At 38.6% G+C, this 22,021-nt stretch overlaps 1 protein-coding gene across 3 annotated transcripts in view; it reads right to left on the minus strand.

Moving 5' to 3' along the window:
- The window catches only part of GALNT1 (polypeptide N-acetylgalactosaminyltransferase 1), a 128,967-nt gene that overhangs the window by 57,828 nt on the left and 49,118 nt on the right, over positions 1-22,021 (minus strand). For all 3 annotated transcript variants that reach the window (XM_049620196.1, XM_049620194.1, XM_049620195.1), the window contains one exon: positions 7,479-7,728. In XM_049620196.1, the coding sequence (XP_049476153.1) occupies positions 7,479-7,617 (139 nt within the window). In that variant the 5' untranslated portion in view covers positions 7,618-7,728. The remainder of the gene's footprint in view (positions 1-7,478; positions 7,729-22,021) is intronic.

Below are 22,021 nucleotides of genomic sequence, written 5' to 3' on the forward strand. Positions count from 1 at the left end.
AATGAGAGCAAAAGTGCTATTCAAAATAAGCCAAAATGAAACCCTAGAAATGATAATAGACATCAGAATAAGCATCAAGCAAGGTGGAGTATCATGAAAGATCATTCTAAGTCATGTTATCTCGTGATAACATAAAAAGGGTAATATTCTAGATCAGCAGTTTCGAAATATTATTCCTTGTTTTATACTTTTGACATGTTAAAAAATGTTCCAAGAAAAACAAGTTCCCAGATATATTAAACTTGGAAAAAAGTGTATTAAACTTCTCATCTAAAAGGGATGGGGCAAAAATTTTTAAAAAATAAAAGGGATTGGTAGAGAACGGGGTGAGGCCAAGAATGGGATAAAAATACCTGTTTTGAGGGCACCTGCGTGGCTCTGTCGGTTAAGCGTCCAACCTCAGCTCAGTTCATGATCTCACAATTTGTGAATTTGAGCACTGCATCAGGCTCTGTGTTGACATTTCGGAGCCTGGAGCCTGCTTCAGATTCTGTCTCCCTCTCTCTCTGCTCCCTCCCCGACTCATGCGTGCAGTGCGCTCTCCCTCTCTCTCAAAAATAAACATTACAAAAATTTTCTTGAATACCTGTTTCGTACATTACTTGTTTATTTTTAAAACTGAAAATTTTATTCTCCCATTGTTTACGTTTTAGGCACCTCCAAAAAGTCTGCACAAAAATAGAGACATCAAGGCAGTAGACAAGCCATCTCTCTTCAGCCAGGCTTCATCTGCCCAAGAATAGGACTAGTTGGTAAAGCTGACCTGTAGATTGTTTCAGATCGTGGTACAAAGCAACCTACCAACACCAGAGCCAGAGAATATGAAATTACTGTGTCTTCAACAACTCTGTCTAGAATATAAAAACACCCGTCTTAGACAACCATCAAGAAAAAAAAATGGTATAAGATAATTTTGCTCTTGTTCTCAGAATGAACTGTGATTTGGGGAGGGCATTAAAATATTGGGAAATAGGGGCACCTGGATGGCTCAGCTGGTTAAGTGACAAACTCTTGGTTTTGGTTCAGGTCATGATCTCACAGTCCAAGATTTCAAGTGCCACATCAGGCTCCATGCTGACAGTGCAGAGCCAACTTGGGATTCATTCATTCATTCATATTTTCTCTCTCTCTCTCTCTCTCTCTCTCTCTGTCTCTCCCCCTTCCCCCCCCCCCCTTTGCCCCCCCCCCAGCTCAATCTCTCTCTCTCTCTCTCTCTCTCTCAAAATTAATAAATAAACTTTAAAAATAAATTAGCAAATAACTTCAATTATAGGAAAATTATAGGAAACTCATGTAAAACAATTTTTAAAAACAAAGCCTGTCTAATGTTTGACAAGTAACTAAGCTCTTTAAATATCAGGGTTGATACAATTTCAAGATTTCCCAATCACAAGTGTAATAAAAACTATAATACTTGTATTATAGTAAATATTTAAAAATCACAAGTTATAAAACTCTTATTAGAGTCAATTCTAATTGAGTCTGTCTCTGAAAAAAAAAAAGCAACCAACAGATTTGGGGATTGGGATATTCAGGGGTCAAGAGAAAGCAGCAGAGTTCTGGATGTGGCAATTTTACTGTGTGCATGGAGAGCACAGTTAACACAAAGAGTAGGTGGGAGACATTTAGTGGCTCTGATCATAAATATCTTTCGTTATCAGAACCCTATTTTAGTATAAGACGATGCTTTAAAGTTAAAATGGAAAAAAAACATTTTCATGCTGTTTGGCTTTTAAATTAAGAGTGTTAAGTTATGCATGGGGTGCCTGGGTGGCTCAGTTGGTTAAGTGTCTGACTTCAGCTCAAGTCATGATCTCATGGTCGTGGGTTCGAGCCCCGTGTCAGGCTCTGTGCTGACACCTCACAGCCTGGAGCCTGCTTTGGATTCTATGTCTCCCTCTCTCTCTGCTCCTCCCCCACTCATGCTCACTCTCTCTCTCTCTCTCTCAAAAATAAATTTTAAAAAAGTTAAAAAAAAAAAGTAAGAGTATTAAGTTATACAGAATACCACCTACAACATATTTTTGCTGGGGTGAGGTGGTGGGGGAAAGAGGGAGATCCTGAATTTGATCAAGCCTTCGGACCTACCTATCAATTCACAGAAAATATGACACCAAAGGACATGACAAAAAGTGTTAAAGGGATGCAAATCCTAACTGTGGGAAACTGGGGGGGTGGGGGGGAAACACCCAATTTTTTCTTCATCATCAACAACAAAATATTGAAAGGGAGGACAGAGAGAAAGAGACATCCACACATCCATGCCACCAGACCAGCTCTGAAATGAGAACTGCTGATGCCAGATGGTGGGTATATGGGAGTTCTATTTCTCTACTTTTGTTTATATTTGACATTTTCCCTGGGGGTTGTGGGAGCATGAAGGAGGACTCTAGATATTACTTCTGTGAGGACTAGTAAGTATAAGCTTGATTGCTTATAGCTTAAGAGACTATATGACCAGAAAGTTAAAATCTTGCCCAATCACTGTGAAGTAAAACTCTGGCCTTAAGATCTTAAAGAAGCAGACAAAACTCTACAACATATACAATCCTGCTATTGTGACATGTTACTAATCTGACCACCTGGTACTTATTAATAACCTGAATATCTAGTACAGTGTCCACATTAAGTAACTCAACCTACTGGTACACATGAAATTTCCAAGCTATAATAGAAATTACCAAAAATTATATGACTACTAGATGACTTACAGAATCCACCACAATACTCTAATTTAGAGATTATAATATCCTAAATAATTAAATGGACTAGTAAACTAGTTTTCTTTGGCAAAGAGCTCAGGATAAAGTGCATGTGGATAATGAATGTATTTTTCCTACTAATGCACTTGCAGATTAAATGATAAGCATTAACTTTCCATGCACTCTACTTACCAGTCTTTTATGTAAATTAAAAGTTCAGTGAAATTTTTGTTTAAAACCAACTGAAATGGGATTTGGATATCATTTTCTGAACTGAAAGAAAATCTTCCTTGGCATAAAATTTTACATGCAGATCATTTCTAAAAATCAAATCAACTCTGACAAGGGAGAGACTAAGGTGTTTTAAATCCACAGTATTATGTGAGAACAAATGTACTTTACATTTCAGGTAAACCTCACTTATAAAACAATAAAGTCTCATGTTTTATTTTAAATAATCTCTACTCCCAATGTGGGGCTCAAACTCACAACTCTTGGTCTTATGAGCCAACCAAAAAGTATCACGTTTTAAAAACTTAATTACCAAGAAAACTACAGATTCACCCTGAATGCCACCAAACCAGATTAATATACACAAGCCACACGACCTACCTTTGAATGTATTTTAATAAATCTTACAAATTTTAACTTGTATTTTTCTCAAATAAATAGAATAAAGAGGTATAAAGTTATGATACCCTTTTGGGGAAAAATACAAATAAAAGGCTAAAACCACTTCTCATAAATGATTTTCTCTTATTACACAATTATCATCTTTTTAAAAAATGTTTATTTATTTATTTTGAGAGGGAGAGAGAGAGAGCACACACAGGCAGGGGTGAGGCAGAGAGAGCGGGAGAATCTGTGCGTCAGCGCAAAGTCCGAGGAGGAGCTTGATCCCACTATCTGTGAGATCATGACCAGAGCCGAAATCAAGAGTGGGGCACTTAACCAACTGAGCCACCCAGGCGCCCGTACACAATTATCATCTCTACTGTTTTTAGGCATTATCTCTTTTATGTATTCCAAAATATTTTTTCCACATTTTAACAACTCTGATTGGGATGTAGCCTACAATGATAGCTGGAATGTTTCTGCTTTCTTACAGTATATAAACCAGTAAGTATGCTAGCTTTGAAGCCCCGTCTGGAACCCTCAGCCTCTCACCCGGTCTCCCTTCCTACAGTTTCCTCACCTCCTGGCTTACTGCTCAGCCATTCTCTCATGCTTCCCTCCTCCTCAGTCGTGTGAAACAGCCTGATCCCCTCTACCCCCCACCATGTAAAGCCTCTTCATTCTCTTTCTCCACAACACATAGGCCCTTCTACCAGATTTCACTCAAATTTGCCCTCCCCCAGAGCCCACCACCCTCACAAACCTCTTCTGGGAGAACTGGTCATTCTCTGTGTCTCACAAGGTTCGGATGAGATCTCACATCTCCACACCGTTACTCCCAGACCATTTCTCCTTTACCTAGTACCTTTGTACTTTGTATAAAAGCTACTTCTTATCTTTGATGCTCATGCCACCGTTGTTTTCAAAACTGTATTAGCCTCGGCAATTTCTTCAAATACAATCCTTTTCTTATGGTTTTGATACCACATAGTTTCATCTGCTAAGAACCTGCTTTTTCAGGTATTAGTTTTCCCTTACATTTTAACCTCCCCCTCAATGTACATAAAAAATACACACAAACATAAAACTGCCTCCATTCCTTTAACTACTGCGCTACCCTTCTCTTTTTTGTCTTTTCCGTTAAGATTTTATTTTTGAATAATCTCTACACCCAATGTGGAGTTCAAACTCACAACCCCAAGATCAAGTCACATGCTCCATCAACTGAGCCAGCCAGGCACCCCATGCACCACCCCTTTTTCTGTGTTGAAGCTTCCTAAAGAATAAGCTACACATCTCTACTCTTCACAGGTACATCAAACCTACTGGCAATCAGATGCACCTGCCAGGGTCAAAACAAACCTCATATAGAAACATATAGAAACACTTCCTCTTCATCGCAGATAAAATCTCTTGACAAACAACACTCCAGGGTTTTCATGAGCACCCTCCCTCTGGCTTCCCCTTCCACCTCTAACTTCCTGAGATGACTCTTTACTGACCTCCACGATGCTCTTCAACACTGGGTCTGTCCCTTCTGAGTCTATACATGCTCCTGATGCAGTCCTCTGCACAGACCAGGCTTATGCTACCACCTACATTCTGCGCCTCGACTGCTCTCTCCTGCAGAACGTCTCTACCAGAATTTTCCAAGTTAAATACTCCCAACCCAGCTCATCCTTTCACCTTCCACCAAAGCTGCTCCACCTCTGGGGGCCCACCTCCTATCAATTCATCGAACAGGGAAACCTGAGAAGTATCTTAAACTCTTCTTTCATTACTACCTACATTCAGTGGCTCAAGTTATATAAATTCCACTGTTTACGTATTTCTTAGGTATATATATTTTTCCTTTCTACCTCAGTATCACTTTAGTGTAGGCTCTAAGAACTTCTCTAAACTTTCATGACAGCTTCGACTAGCTGCTGCCTTATTCTCTTCTAGTACGTCAGCCACATGCCCACCGAGGCTTTCTTCCGAAAGTCTGGATCCCATCAGGTTACATACTCCCTTGATTAAAGTCCTTCAACGGCATGCCACTGCCTACAGGAAGAAATCCAAAATCCTCAGGATGCCATAAAAGGCCTTCGGGAATGTGGCTTCTGCTAACCTCCCAAGCTTCATCTTTGCTCCTTCCTCACATTCTCTATCCATCAACTCTATTCTCTCACTTGCATATCTTGCACATGCTTCTTTCCTTTGCTTATTTATCAAACGTAAAAAACACCTGCTCACCATGACACTTCTCAACATAAGCATTATTTCCCTATTGAACCTTCTCAGACACCCCGAGATGTTCCCAGCACTTTCTGCTCTTGTGCACATCTCTAGAATGCTATTTATTCTATCAGTATTTTACTTATTCTTTCTCTCCTCTTGAACTGTGAGTTCCTCAAAGGGAGGAATTTTGCCTTATTTTTTGTTATTGAACTGTGTAGCATATATATACTGCCCAGCACATATCAGAGTTTTAAAAATATTCACCAAGTGGATCTTCACACACTAAAGGTCCTATTCTTTCTAACTTTTACGTCTCTGTGTTTAAAATAGAACACCATGAGCTTCCGCTATAAATGGCAATAAATTAAAGCAGGGTGAGGGGAAAGTTAATCTGTTCTATTTGGGAAAAGAATATCCAACTTACTGGTAGACGGTAATACCTGCCCTCTGAGTTAAATCTAGACAGAGTTACAGTTCTGACAACAGTTAAGGAGTCAACCAACAAAGGTACTAAACAGCAGAGCCACAGAGTAAACCAGGAAGGTCAACAAATTAATAAGCTGACTTTGAATTAAAGTATATTTTATTAAAACTTAAGGGGAGGGGCGCCTGGGTGACTCGGTCGGTTAAGTGTCCAACTTCGGCTCAGGTTATGATCTCACAGTTCGTGGGTTAGAGGCCCACATCAGGCTCTGTGCTGACAGCTTGGAGCCTGGAGCCTGCTTTAGATTCTGTGTGTGTGTGTCTCTCTCTGCCTCTCCCCTGCTCACACTTGGTCTCTCAAAAATAAATAAAGATTTAAAAAAAAAAAAAAAACTTAAGGGGAAAGTGAAAATTAAAAAGTCAGGGAGGGATTATAGCCTAGGTATTACTAGAGCCAGTGCAAGCAACTGAATCTAATTTTAGGTAAATTTCCCAAGAAGAAATGAACAGAACTTGTTATACAAACCCATCTATAAAAATTACAGTAAGTAGGCACAGTTAACCAATACAAACAAATATTTTTAGATTATAAATTTTAGGGGACCAGGTGCTCTCATTATAAAAATACAAAAAATTTAACTGTGATTACATATTCAAATAAAACTGATGTTAAAACAGTAATCATTCACATAGAATTCCTAAAAATAGTAGAATTACTGCATAGCCAGATTTTCTATAACTAATCATAGAGAGTTCAGAGCTCAGAACAGCTGAATTATTGACTCATAATGCAAAGTCATTTTCATTATGTTAAAAAATAAAAAGCAGCACTTGTTTGTTGGTTTGAACACAGGTATTCAAAACTGAATTTTCCAGGTGTCCACTGCCCAAAATGTCAGGACTTCAAACCTAGGTCCTTCATATTTGTGTTTCCTTTCTTTTCCATACCAGATACTGCAGTCTCACTGTGGTCTTTATTATACAGCCTCATCCTTCCAAAAGTCCTCTCAAAAGTGCTAACTGGAGCTATTTACAGCATTAACAAAAAGAACTCTCCAGACTACCTCCATCTAGAATGATTTCCCTCAGCAATGAGATGGGAAGGCAGGAAAAAACATCTTTTAATACCCAACAATGAAATTTTAACACTCTATTCAGCATTTATGTCATTACACTAATGCCATACCATTTTGTTGGTTCCAACTATTAGTTGTTATTAGTTTCTAAACCATTAATATTAGTTTCTCCACATTACTTGGTAATACAGTTTGCAGAAAATTAACTACAAGTAACAGCGAACACAAATACTGAATTCAGCAACTCTATACTGAGACTTGAATCTCGTTTTTAACTGTTGGAGGAACCCACTGGAAAACTGCTGGTAACATGATCATCATATTTAGGAAGTCAGGAATTACTATTAATCTAAAAAAATGAAAATTTTATAGTATCCAAATTAGTGAACAAACTAGTGACGTACTTATTGAAACAGATGTATCAGTGTAAAACGTCACTCACCATCCCCAGCAGGAAGTCCTCGCTCCTTTTTTTCATCACATTTGTTGCATTCACTGAAGTAGAGCAGCAGGAACATATCCAAGAGTACCCAAATCAAGGAGGTGGCTAGGACCACCTTGCAATATGCAAATTTTCTCATGGCACTTTAAGTCAAATGCAAAATTTTAAAATATATATATATATACACATAAATATGCAAAGATCATGAAAACTATTCCAATCCAGTTTCATCAGAAATCACGTTCATAACCTATAGAGACAAAAAGAAAAAAGATAACTTAAAAAATCAGAACCTTAAAAATGAGCTGTAAGATTAATTTAACATGCACATGAAATTTTACTATTCAGAGTAAGTTTAAACATTTGACTTAAAAAACACTTGTAAAATACATAAAAATGAATAGTGCCAAGAGTGTACAAATAACTCCTACAAATCAATATATAACAATCCAAAAGAAAAATGGGTGAAGAATATACAAAAGCACTATGCAGAAAGGAAACCTGAACAGCCTATAAATGTGGAAAAGCGCTCAATTCAGTATTAGGAAAACGCAAATTAAAACAATAGTGTGCCACTATCTCATATCCATGAAACACACAGGGCTGAAGTGCCTTCTATTCAACTGCTATGTTAAATGCTAAGCCATTAACTGCCACAGGAGTTTAAGAAACCAGTGATTCTCAGTCCATTCAGGTTTCCAGGTCCTAAGGACTAATAGGAGGTCTCCCAGTATTGTACGATAGCAGTTTATTGGGCTAATTCTTATCCCTCTGTTCCACTGAATCCCATTCTAAAAACACCACAGTCACCAGCCACCATTCAGAAACACTCACAGCAAGTATAATGGAGAAGAAAAGAGTTTAAGATCCGAGACCTAGTCCTGGCTCTTGACAGTAATTTTACAGACTTCTCTGATCTTTAGTTTCTATTCCCCCCACCCCACCCCTCAATCTGTTAAAACACCAAAGAAAATGATGGAAGGAACTATCACCCAATTTGGAAAGTCATTTGGGATAGTCTAACTAGTAACATTTCTGTTACTAAGGAGCTCATCTTGGGGAGCTCTGGAGCAGTGTGAGGGACCTCAGAGAGGTCAGGAATCATTCTGATAAGCAGCTGACATGGAAGCTCAAAGGCCTATGTCACTGCTGATCAGGAGGGAGACAAGCCAAGTGCATTCAGATGAAGTGGATAGAAGAAACACACTTTGCACATGTGCCTCACGAAAAAAGCCAAATGAGCAGATGTTCTGAAGGATTGGGCTGATGGGCAACATAGCAGCTTCTTAAAGGGCAATTTTACATGCCATGGTGGGCAACAGTGGTACTTATTACCTGAGCAATTCAGGACAGGCCAGAGAGTTTATCTATAAAAAAGATACATAATAGTTCTTGCCTACTTCACAAGGTTGCTAGACAGCGACCTGAAAAGCACCCAAAAAAATACTAAGTGATACTTACAAATGTAAAGTATTATTTGTGCTCTGAGACCTTTGTTTTCTTGACATTCCTCCTTCATCAAACCAACATTCCCTGACTGCACAGTGAACAGGGATGTATGTTACTGTCATATGCTTGCCTCAAAGTTGTACTTATTCAATCAATATCTGATACTGTGTCCCATGCGGTGAGCAAGTACTGATAACTAGGGTGACTAGGGTTGGGGAGGGGGGGACCAGAAGCACTATAGTGCACAGCATCGTAAAGCAATAGTTTTCTCCAGAGAAGCTAGATAGAAACAAATTTTTATTTTGAGCTACTTTACATGAAAAGCTGTCTCTTTTGGTCACTGGCAAAGCAAACAATCTCACTGCTAGTACAGTATCTGGGATTCAAATGTAGCTTTCTATTCTCGAAAATCTGCTGATTGTTATTTTTTTAAATGCTTATGGCCCACAATACTCCAGTGTAAATCTCTATTACTTTGTATCCATTCTTATTTAATTTTTCCAAGGCAGCACAATTAGATTAGAAAATTGAAGATGAAGTGGGTATGTATGTGTTTGGGAGAAGAGGGGTATGGATGAAGCAGGAGGTGTAGGGAGAAAGGAGGATAAAGGAGAGACAAAAAGTCTTTGAGACCCTGGGTGAGGCAAAGTTTCCTCAGAACAGAACAAAAGAAGTACAAATCATAAGATGGTAACTTGGACTTCACAATCAAAATCTTCTCCAAAAGACAGTTAAAAAAATAAAAAAAGCAAGTCACAGATTGGGAGAAGATATTTACAAACTACATATCTGATAAATGACTTATATCCAGAATAGAAGAACTCTTAAAATACAGTAAAAAAAAAAAAAAAAGAAAGAAAGAAAGAAAGAAAAGAAAAGAAAAGAAAACCCAATCCAGGGACACCTGGGTGGCTCAGTCGGTTAAGCATCTGACTCTTGGTTTTGGCTCTGGTCATGATTTGGTGGCTCATGAGTTCAAGCCCCACATTGGGCTCCGCACTGACAGTGCAGAGCCTGCTTGGTATTCTCTCTTCCTCTCTCTCTGCTCCTCCCCTGCTTCTGCGTGCTAGCTCTCTCTCTCTCCCTCCTTCCCTCCCTCTCTCAAAATAAATAAACTTAAAAAAACACAAAACAATCCAGTAAAATAGGCAAAAGGTTTCATCGATTTTATCACCAAAAAAGCAATACAGATGGTAAATGAGCACATGAAAAGATGTTCAACATCATTAGCTTTTAGGGAACTGCTAATTGAGACCACAGTGAAACACCACTATGTGCGGAAGAAGAAAACTACCAAGTGCTAGCTAGGAATTGCTGCAACTGCGACTATAATAATGTTGCCAGGGGAATGCACAAGGGTACAGCCTCTCTGGAAAACTGGCAGTTTCTTCCTACAAGAATCTGGCAATTCCGTCCCTAGCTATTTACTTAAGAGAAAGGAAAACATATGTCTACACAAAGACCTGTACATAAATCTTTACAGCAGCTTAACCGTAATCATCAAAATCTGGACACAATCCAAATGTCCATCACCTGGTAAATGGATAAACAAACTGTACCACACCAGTGAAATACTAACCTAGCAACTAAAAAGAACAAACTCTTGATATATATGCAATCATTTGGGTGAATCTCAAAAGCATTATGCTAAGTGAAAGAAGTCACAAAAATGCTGCATACTGTATACTGCATGATTCCATTTAGAGGGCAATCCAGCAAAGGCAAAACTATGGACACAGAAATCAATCAGCGGTTGCCAGGGGCTGTGGAGGAAGGAGAGAACTGCCTCAAAAGGGGCATGAAGGAACTTGTGATAATGAAAACATTGCAGGATCTTGCTTGTGGTGGTGGTCAGATGACTCTGTCCATTTGTCCAAACTCATAAAACTACATCTAAAAGGGCAAGCTGAATTCAACCTCAATTCCCTTAAAAAAAAGAAAGATAAATATGGGGGGAATACTTCAAAGAAACAATGCCAATTTCAGAAGCAGACAAACGGTGTACATTTCCTCAAATGACACACACCAGAATTTATCTTGGAAGTCACTTAAAGCTCACAGTTTTTGTCCCAACAATGATAAATTAAAACTTTCCATTTGAAATGCATTTGACTACCTAATTTTTTTAAGTTATAAAATCATAATTAATATCAAAGTACAGTGATCAATTATATCAGCAGAGTTCTTTTTATTTATTTATATATATATTAAATATAATTTATTGTCAAATTGGATAATATACAGTGTGTAAAGTGTGCTCTTGGTTTTTGGGGTAGATTCCCATGCTTCATCACTGACATACAACACACAGGGCTCATCCCAACAAGTGCCCTCCTCAATGCCCATCACCCATTTTCCTCTCTCCCCCACCCCCATATCCACCCTCAGTTTGTTCTCTGTATTTGAGTCTCTTATGGATTGCCTCCCTTCCTCTCTGTTTGTAACTATTTTTTTTTTTTCCCCTTCGCTTCCCCCATGGTCTTCTGTTAAGTTTCTCAAGATCTACCTATGAGTGAAAACATGGTATCTGTCCTTCTCTGACTTATTTCACTCAGCATAATACCTTCCAGTTCCATCCACATTGCTGCAAAATGGCATGATTTCATTCTTTCTCATTGCCAAGTAGTATTCCATTGTATATACAAACCACATCTTCTTTATCCATTCATCAGCTGATGGACATTTAAGCTCTTTCCATAATTTGGCTATTGTTGAAAGCATGTATCAGCAAACTTCTGATCCTACTCTATGTCATACTGTCAAGTTCCTCCAAAGATTCATCAGCATTTTCTAGGGCTAACTAATTATTCTTTTTAAAGTTTATAATGTTTTGAGAGAGAGACAGAGACAGAGAGAGAGAGAGAGTGCACACACACATGCACAGGAAGTGCAGAGAGAAAGGGAGAGACAGAGAGAATCCCAAGCAAGCTCTGCACTGTCAGTGCAGGGCCTGACGCAAGGCCTGAACCCACAAACTGTGAGATCATGACCTGAGCCGAAACCAAGAGTCAGACACTTAACCGACTGAGCCACCCAGGCGCCCCTAGAGCTAATTATTCTCTCCTACAGTTCATACTTCTAATCAAGGTTCTCCAGAAGTTTCAAGTCTAAGAAGAGAGTCTTGGCTCAATAGTATCTTTACGAAAAAATGGAAGTTTCATTCTCTTAGACCTAAAGCTTTTGACTTCTGGGTACATCGTAGTGTATATCTCTCCTCTAACAGGAACACAGTATTCTCAGGCACCTCGGATCACTAGCTTGGCATCATACTGACCCAACAGAGGTAGGAGAGATGGGCCCTTTCGACAGATCTATTCACTTAATTTGTAGCTGGAACTTCTGTCAGAAACACTAAAGACTTAAAAACATGATAGTTATCCTCTCACATAGTAAGGGAAGGCTAAATTATTTTATTTACTAGTTATATATTCCATTTACTCTATTTCTCAGAGCTATAATCAAACATATTCATTCGCTTATTAATTCATTCAATGCACACAAATTCGGTAAATATAGGGAATGTGTCAAATGTAGGGAATACAAAAATAGACAAAACGCACACTCCCTACCCTTATGAAATTTAGAGTTGGCTCCAGGAAAGCAAGCATTAATCAAACAGTCACATATACATAAAGTTTCAATGGTGATAACTTTTTGAGGGGAGGTACACAGCAATATAAACAAATATCTGACTGTCAAAAGGGCTTCCCTGAGGAAGACATGATTTGAGATGAAAAATTTGAGGCGGTGAGTAGCAAGGGCTCTGTAGCAGAAAGGAGCCCAACACTGAAAGGTCAGGGGATCAAAGACAAAAGAAGAGGAAACCTGTGATTAAGATAAAGCTGGAAGCTGGATAAAAGTGGGCAGATTCAAGAGGTATTCAGGAACAAATTCAATGGGATTTAAGGATGAATTAGACAGGAGGAAATACTAGCTTATGCAACTGGATGCAGAATGGTGCCAGTCACAGAAACAGGGACCAACAAAAGAGGAAAAGAAGGAGAAGCAAGATGGGAAGAAACTTAAGTTTGACTTTGGACATGTTAAGTATGAGGTAACCCTGATACCTTCAAGAAGAGATATTAACCACAGCTAGGATACAAAAGTTTGAGGCTCAAAGGAGGTGTCTAAGGTAAAGATATACAGAGAGAAGCCTTTGATCTTATGCAACTTTGTTAGGGCAGACAGACTTTTAAAAAATTAAGATGAAAAATAATTTCTGTGGACTGTAATTTCCCTCCTAGAGTGGGGCTGGACTTAGTGACTTGCTTCTAACCAACAGAATATGGTGGAAGTAATGGTGTGTGGTTTCAAGGCTAGTCAGAAAACACATTTCCTCCTACCTTTCTCTCAGATCACACTCTGGGAAAAGCCAGCACTAATGTCAGAAGGATACTCAAGCATCCATATAAAGAGGGTCACATAGAAAGAAACTGAAGCCTCCTACCAACAGACCCCCAGGCATCTATTACACCAGGCACGGAAGTGAACCCTTTGGAAGCAGTCCCAATTAGCCCTTCAGATGGCTGTAGCTCCTGCTGACGTTGACTGCAACATCCAGAAAGATCCTGAGTCAACACCACCCTGCTAAGCTGCTCCTGCATTCCTGACCCAAAGCAAAATACGATAAATGTCTGTTGTTTGGAGTCATTAACTTTGGAGATAATTCATTATTCATCAATTATAAGATTTCAACAACAAAATAGGCCTAGAAAGAAAATTCTTCAACCCATAGTAAACATATTTAATGACACAACTTTTCATGCATTTCTGTAACATGACTTACGCATCTTTACTTCAATTTGACACCATACTAGAATCTAAGCAATAAGACAAGAAAAGGAAAAAAGATGAGCAGGGGGGGGAGACAAAATTATCTGCAGACAGCATGATTTCTACACCAAAACTCTAAAAGAAATCAATAGATAAGCCATTAGAGCTAATCATGGTTTCATCAAGGTTGCTGAATACAAGATGAACATGTAACATCAATCAACTTCCTGTATAGTAATAACTAATTAAAATATGCAAAAGAAAACAAATTACATTCAAAATAGCTATAAAAACCCTAAGGTATTTGAGGATGAACTTAAAAAAATATGTGTAAGACATAAAAAAATGTGACGCTTTATTGAGAGATATAAGAGAACACCTGACTAATGGATAGATATACTATGTTCAGTAAAGAAAAACAACAGTCTCTTCCCAAAATTAATCTATAAATTTAATATAATTCTAATCCAAACACAAAGTAAGCTGTTGGAGACTGGATTTATAACAAAACAGAAGAATCCAAAACCATGTGGTTCTCCAAAACAAACCTGTACATGTGTGGAAAACTGGACAGGTGCTACTACAAATCAGAGTAGAAAACTGGTACAGGGACAAATGGCCTTCCAGATGGTAAAAAATAAATTTGGATCCTACCTTATACCAGTAACAAAAGTAAATCTGTGAATAGATAATAACTGAAGCCAAAGTTGTCAAAACAAAGAGCAGCTATTCTGGCCTATTACCTACTGCCTAAGGTAAGTATGGCCTCTGGTTCTTTAGTTTTTAATTTTATGGTTTCTGCTTCCTGGGAAGCAGTGTTTAGGCCAACATTTCTCCCACTGTCTTTGAGTTGTCAAGTGATTACTGACTAAAATTTGGCACTGAGAAGGCTCATTCACCAGACAAAAACGCAAACCAATTTTTAGGTATTAGCATACTCTCATTCTGAGTATTGAACAAAGACTAGTTAAGAGCCAGTCTAAAAATTCTGTATAAAATGATGTCCACATTCCATACGAATTTGGATATTCTCTTTCTCTGTTTCCCAGGTGTTAACAAGTTTACAGGTTGGGGAACAAGTTTATCATTTGGGGTTCTCATGGTATAGACTCCTATAAAATTTACTAGTATCCTGAATGGAATCTCAGTTTCCAAGGCAATAAACTGACTTAACCTACAGCAATACCTTTAAAAGTTAATATTTTTCCTAATTATAAAGTAATATATGCTCAATGCAAGGAATTTGGCAAACACAAAAAAGTAAAAGATACAAAACCACCTAAACACTACTAATCCCAGTTAAACAATACCACCAATGGGCCAAGTGTCCTCCCAGTCATTTGGAATATAGTAAATGTCTTAAAGCAAGTTCATAATGTCTATTTTGACTCAAACATTTTATTATCTTTAAATGTCCTTATTAGGGGGAAAAGAAAGAAATGGGTATGACTATAAAGGGGATAGCAAGAGAGATCTCTGTGGTAATGCTATATTTTGATTTTCAGTAATACACACAACAGACATTTCTAACCCCCCTCCCCACCCAACCACTGAATATCAAGTCCTAGGCAATAACAAATGTCTTGTCATTTCAAAATAGCCTTGATATTCACCAAGCTATGTTGAATGCCACATACTGATTTACACTTAAAGAACAGACATAAAATAAATGCAAACTGAGAGGGCTTCCAGGTTCATGATTCTGACCCTTGCTCTCCTTGCCTTCCCCCAAAGGTTTCTTCTGGTAATAGACCCAGCCCCTTGGCCACAGTCAAATGATCTGGCCAGGCCAACCACAAGATCTCTTCCCTTGGCTTCTTAAGTCACAGAGCTTGAGGCTATGCATGTAGTTCTGCAGTCAACCACAATGCCCAACACATGGAGAAAGCCCACCTGTAGCCCAAGAGAATGAGCCCAAGCAGAGGCATACAGAACAAGAGGCAGAGGGTCCTGATGGAGACAAAGTCCCTGACTCTTCCTTGGCTTCTAGAAACATCAGCAATCCTTCTACTAATCACCTTTTCTGCTTAAGAGTTTGAAATCGGTTCCTGACACAACCAGAACACCTGGGATGTTGGCGGGGGGGGGGGGGGGGGGGGGGGGGTGTGGCAAGAGGAAATGACCTATAGGTGAAATCAAGCAGGTTCTGGCCCACTGATGAGGTTCCCTTCTGGTAGTTATAAATAACTGTACATTATGAGGCAAATTACACTATTTGAAAAGATACCTTTTAATGCTCCAAATCACAAAAACTTATCAAATATCAAAAGTATGTATAAAACACAGCACTGAAATAAAGTATCACAATACAACACACATGTATACCCACCACCCAGTTTAAGAATAAGAACATAATCTGGGGAGCCTAGGTGGCTCAGTCAATTAAGTGTCATTCTCGATTTCAGCTCAAGTCATATCTCACGGTTCGTGAGTTTGAGCCCCGCACTGGACTCTGCACTAACAGCTCAGAGCCTGCTTGGGATTCTGTCTCCCTCTCTCTCTGCCCCTTCTCCGCTCGTGTGCGCACACACACACACACACTCTCTCTCTCTCTCTCTCTCAAAAATAAAAACATTTAAAATGAGACTTTAAAAAGGAAGAAGGGCATAATCTTTAAAGTTCCCTCTCTAATGCTATCTATTCCCCAGCTCCTCCAAGGCAACCTCTATTCCAAACTTACCATTCTCTCTTTTCCTGATAGTTTTACCTCGCAGGTATCCTTAGCAATGCCTTTTTACATTTATTTGTCTGTTTCTGAACTGCTTATACATGGAAAAATCTGAGACTTGCGTTGTTTTTTTTAATACTGAGTTCTGAGACACATCCATATGTTGCATATGATTACAGTCCATTCCACTACTGAACAGTACTCCACTGGCTTAGCATACCACGGCTTATCCATTCGATATTTAACGAACATGTGGTTCTTTCTAGGTTTCTATTGTCAAAAACAGTACTGTTATGAACATTCCTAAACATGTTTCCTGGCGCGCACGCACACACACACACACATACACACACACACACATAAGAGTATTTATTTAGGGCAGGGGGTCCTAAACCACTTCTGCAAAGAGTAAGGTGGTAAGCATTTTAGGCTTTACTAGACAGAAGATCTCTGGTGTAACCATTCAACTCTGGTGCCACACCACAAAAGCAGCCATAATGATATATAAATAAGTAAGCATGATAGTATTCCAACAGAACTTTATTTATGGTGACTGAAATTTGAATTTTATATAATCTTCACATTACAAATTACACAATTTTTTTTCATCATTTAGAAATGTTAAAAACCATTTTTAACTCATGAGTTGTCACCAACCCCTGATCTAGAGTCCATACATAAGGGTATTAGGTCATAGGGTACGCATATTTTCAATATGACTAAATATGACCAATTTGTTTTCCCAGGTGGTTGAAGCAAAATAGTAAGCAAAATGAGAGCTCTGGATGTGTTATATCCCTGGCAACACTTACTGATGTCAGACTTTCTTATTTTTGACAATCTGGTGCGTGTAGCTGGTATCTTAATGTAGTTGCATCTCCCCACGGTCTCTGCCATTACTGGTCACTCCATTTCCTCTTCTCTAATGTGCCTACGAAGTCTAGTCCACTATTCCATTTAGTGGGTTGTTTTGTCTTTTTTTTTTTTTTAAGTAGGCTCCATGCCTAGCACAGAGCACAACATGGGGCTCGAACTCACAATCTGGAGATCAAGACTTGAGCTGAGATAAAGAGTTGGGCACCCCTGGGTTGTTTTCTTTTTTCTGTTAGTCTGTAAAGATGTTTGTTGCAGTCTGGATTCTAATCTTGTGTCGATTACATGCACTGCAAGAATATTTTCCCAGTTTATACCTTATCTTCTTAATAAGAGGTGTCTTTCGTGGTTCACATTTTCTATGTCTTAAGAAATTCTTCTCTATCTAGAGATCATTAAAGATACTGTTCTAATGTCTAAAAATTTTTAAGTTTTACCTTTCAGGTTTAAGTAAAGATTCAATGTCACTTTCTGCCATGTGGATAACCAACTGTCCCAGTACAATGTATGGAAAGTTCATCCCCTTACTAAAGGTGTGCAATGCAAACTTTGTCATAAACCTGATTTCCAGGTTTCTACGTTCTGTTCCACTGGTTCGTCTACCCCTACACCACATTGCTGTCTTACTTATTACAGCTTTATAATAATTCTTAATAGATGCTAAAGAAGCCTTCTCACCTTGTACCACTTCTTAAGGAGGGCCCTGGCTACCCTTGACCCACTGGCCTTCCTTAGCTATGATAACCATTTAACTCCCATGAATGAAAAAAAACATTCCACATACTGAAAAAAAAAATCTAGTAGTTAAAAGAATTTACATGTCTATGGTGGATCAATTCTACTGTTCTGAGAAAACAAATTAAAAATGATACAAGTCATAAAAACAGAACTACCCCACAACCCAGCAATTGTACTACTAGGTATTTATCCAAGGGATATAGGTGTGCTGTTTCAAAGGGGCACTGTTATAGCAGTGCTATCAACAATAGTCAAATCATGGAAAGAGCCCAAATGTCCGTTAACTGATGAATGGATAAACAAGATGTGGTGTATACATACAATGGAGTGTTACTCAGCAATCAAAAAGAATGAAATCTCATCATTTGCAACAACGTGGATAGAACGAGAGTACTATGCTAAGCGAAATAAGTCAGAGAAACACAATCATATGATGTCACTCATATGAGGAATTAAAGATACAAAACAGATGAACATAAGGGAAGGGAAGCAAAAATAATATAACAACAAGGAGGAGGACAAAACATAGGAGACTCTTAAACACAGAGAACAAACTGAGGGTTGCTGGAAGGGCTGTGGGTGGAAGGATGGGCTAAATGGGTAAAGGGCATTAAGGAAGACACTTGTTGGGATAGACACTGGGTGTTATACATAAGGGACGAATCACTGGAATCTACTGAAAACATTATGGCACTATACACTAACTAACTTGGATATAATTTTTAAAAATAATAGTAAATAAATAATGATACAAGTCATAAAAAAGAAGTTGGTGATAAGGAGTTCAACTTAAGAGCCATTTAAAATAAAAATTTCAGGGGCGCCTGGGTGGCTCAGTCAGTTCAGCGTCCAACTTTGGCTCAGGTCATGACCTCGCGGTTTGTGAGTTCGAGCCCCGCGTCGGGCTCTGTGCTGACAGCTCGGAGCCTGGAGCCTGGAGCCTGCTTCGGATTCTGTGTCTCCTCCTCTCTCTGCCCCTCCCATGCCCACGCTGTGTCTCTCTGTGTCTCTCAATAATAAATAAACATTAAAAAAAGAAGAAAAAAAGAAAAGAAAAACCCAAAAATGTCTTATAAAATGACATTATTAAAATAAATGTATAGCGTCCAACTTTTATGTCTACTATACTGTTGTTCCTTAAAAAAAAAAAAAGTTTCGGTATTTTAGAGTCAATTCTATACTCTCTGATACTTACTGAGTCTTGGCCAACCATGTTCTTGATACCGTGTCAGGTACTGCAGATGGTACTAGCCTGAAACAAATCACACCCTGGAAACTTATGCTGTCAAACACCAATCTAAGAGACACGCCATTCACATCACAAAAGACAAACATCGACTCAGGAAACCTGACAGGAAAAAGACAGACAGATAGGGAAGTTTCTGAACAGGTTTTATCAGAAGGCAGTGCAAGATACTAAACTTTTCTGCAACAAGGTTTTCTTTAATTTTGTTTCTGTAGTTGTTTTGTTTCTGTCTTTCCTTTACCTAAAACCGTTTAATGGCTTCTTACTTTTCTTACTGTTACTGCAGGACTCATACCTGCAAGTTGTCACTAAAGAAATTCCATGGTCAAATAAGTTAGGAAAATGTTATATACTCTATACGCCCTGGGAGATTCATACTGTCTACTACTGACTGCCCTAAAGGTTCTATGAAGTTCTGCAATAAAGAAACCTATTTCATTTAGTTAACTCAGAACCTCTCACTTTCAAGCATGGAACTTTTCCCATCCATTTTGTCTTTTTTGCATAACACAAAACAGGTTTCAAATAGCAACAGATTAAGTAACGGATTGGTTTCAAATCCTGCAATCAGCCAGTTTTTAAAGTATGGGTTATTCTTTTCCAGCAAAAATGGTTTTTCTGTGCACCTGCAAATTCCATTAAAGAGACCTTACCATGTTCACAAGGAAGATCTTCATAAAGCAAAGGTTAATTTTGTAATATCTAAATTGAACTGTTTAAAGTTCATATTTCTGTACCATCTTTTTTTTTTAAATAAATGTTCATTTATTTTTGAGAGAGCGTAAGCAGGGGAGGGGCAAAGAGAGAGGGGGACAGATATCTGAAGAGGGCTTGGCACTGATGATAGAGAGCCCGACGTGGGGCTTCAACTCACGACCCATGAACTGAAGTTGGATGCTAAATTGACTGAGCGCCCAGGCACCCTTCTGTACTATTATTTAATATAACATATATGGCACAAATAGTTGTAAACAAAAATGGTAAATCCAGAAGTCACCATTACTATAAATCCTTAAAAGAAAAGAATCTAGAAGAATTGAAAAGAATTCTAAAGAAGTGAAATTTAGCAACTATTTACTATCAATTGTTTTTTCTAAGTTTAGAATATCATGTACTGAAGAATATATCAGCATTTAAAACGGTACATTCAACAAATGCAACATTATTTCACATAGGATACTGTGAGGAAAGAGTTAACATAGCAGGTCTGTTTCACTCAGTCCATGCTAATCTCTGGGGCATTCCTGGAGCCATGGCAATGACCCCTGGCCAAACTCTGAGAACTAAACTCCTGGAATGTTCACAGTCACTGGGTAAGGATGTTAAAGGCAATGGGTCAGGATGTATCAGGCTGTCAGCATTGTTTAAAGTAATCACCAAGATTTATGATGTGCACCTGGTGTCTGGTCGGGTCCTAAATTTTAGTTACCAGGGCTGGCCACAGAAAGTCATGTCCTTGGGATCCTCACAGAGGAAAGACATGGACGTTTGTGCCTGATCTTCCTGGCATTCACCCGTATGTATCTTTTTCCTGCTGTTCCTGTACTGTATCCTTTGCTATAATAAACCTTAGCCATGAGGACAACGTTATATTGGGGGAGTCCTTCTAGCAAACCAAACTAATGGGCAGTCATTCGTGGGACACCCACACACACACACACCCAAAACAAACACCATTAAAGCATTTGGTTTGCCATAATACCCACTTCTCTCATTATTTTTCAGAAGCTAAATGATCATAGTCACAATCTACTTAAATGAATAAATCAATGTACAGGAGAAAAGTTAACAAAGCAGGCATAAGATTCTTATCCTTAGAAAGGCTGGCTTGCAAAGTTGGCCCTTGGTTGGCAACTGGGAATTTGAATGACAAACAGTTCCCTATACTGTTAAAACACTTAGCTCAAGTGATAAGTGTCTAACTGTGTCTGTTTGTACAAACAATATGGTTTGTGCAAAACACCTGATTTTCTTCTGGGAGACTGAAATTTTGGTACATGCTGGGCAGAGGGTGCCTCCATGACCAGCCCAGAATAAATAGTGACATTGAGTCTAATGAGTTTCCCCAACTGGTAACACTTCACATATGTTGTCACAATTTATTACTGGAGCACAGCTTATGTGACTCCACTGGGAGAGGGTCTTGAAGGCTTGTGCCTTGTTTCCTCCAGACTTCACCCTATGTACTTTTTCCCTTTGCCAATACTGCTCTGTATCCTTTCACTGTAATGTTAGCTGTTATTATAACTATATGCTGAATCCTATGAGTCCTCCTAGCCAATCACTAAACCTGGGGAAGGCCTTGGGAACCCGCAACACAATCAGCATATGAAAAAAGAAGTTAAGTGTCTATTAGGCCAAATGCTAAAATTCAAATTTGGGTTCAAATTTCAATTCCAACACTTACTAGTTAAACAATCCTAGCAGGGGCTCCTGGGTGGATCAGTCATTTAAGTGGCCAACTGGTGATTTTGCCTCTAGTCATGATCTCAGGGTTCCTGAGTTCGAGCCCCACATCAGGCCCCTCCCCTGCTCATGCTCACTCTCTCTCTCCCTCTCAATAAATAAATAAATGAATAAATAAGCAAATAAATAAAACCAACAATCCTAGCAATGTTATTCTTTATTTGCATAAACCAGGAGCTCTTTATTCCTCTGAGAAAAACATGCCCACCTTATAATTCCATTTCACTAAATTAAATGGGGTCATGTACAACACTTAAATATTATAGTACACACTTGGTAAATATTGAATAGTATTTCTAGAGGCACCTTCTTAGATAAAACAAAAAATCA

Source organism: Panthera uncia (genome assembly GCF_023721935.1).
Source record: "Panthera uncia isolate 11264 chromosome D3 unlocalized genomic scaffold, Puncia_PCG_1.0 HiC_scaffold_8, whole genome shotgun sequence".
NCBI lineage: Eukaryota > Metazoa > Chordata > Mammalia > Carnivora > Felidae > Panthera > Panthera uncia.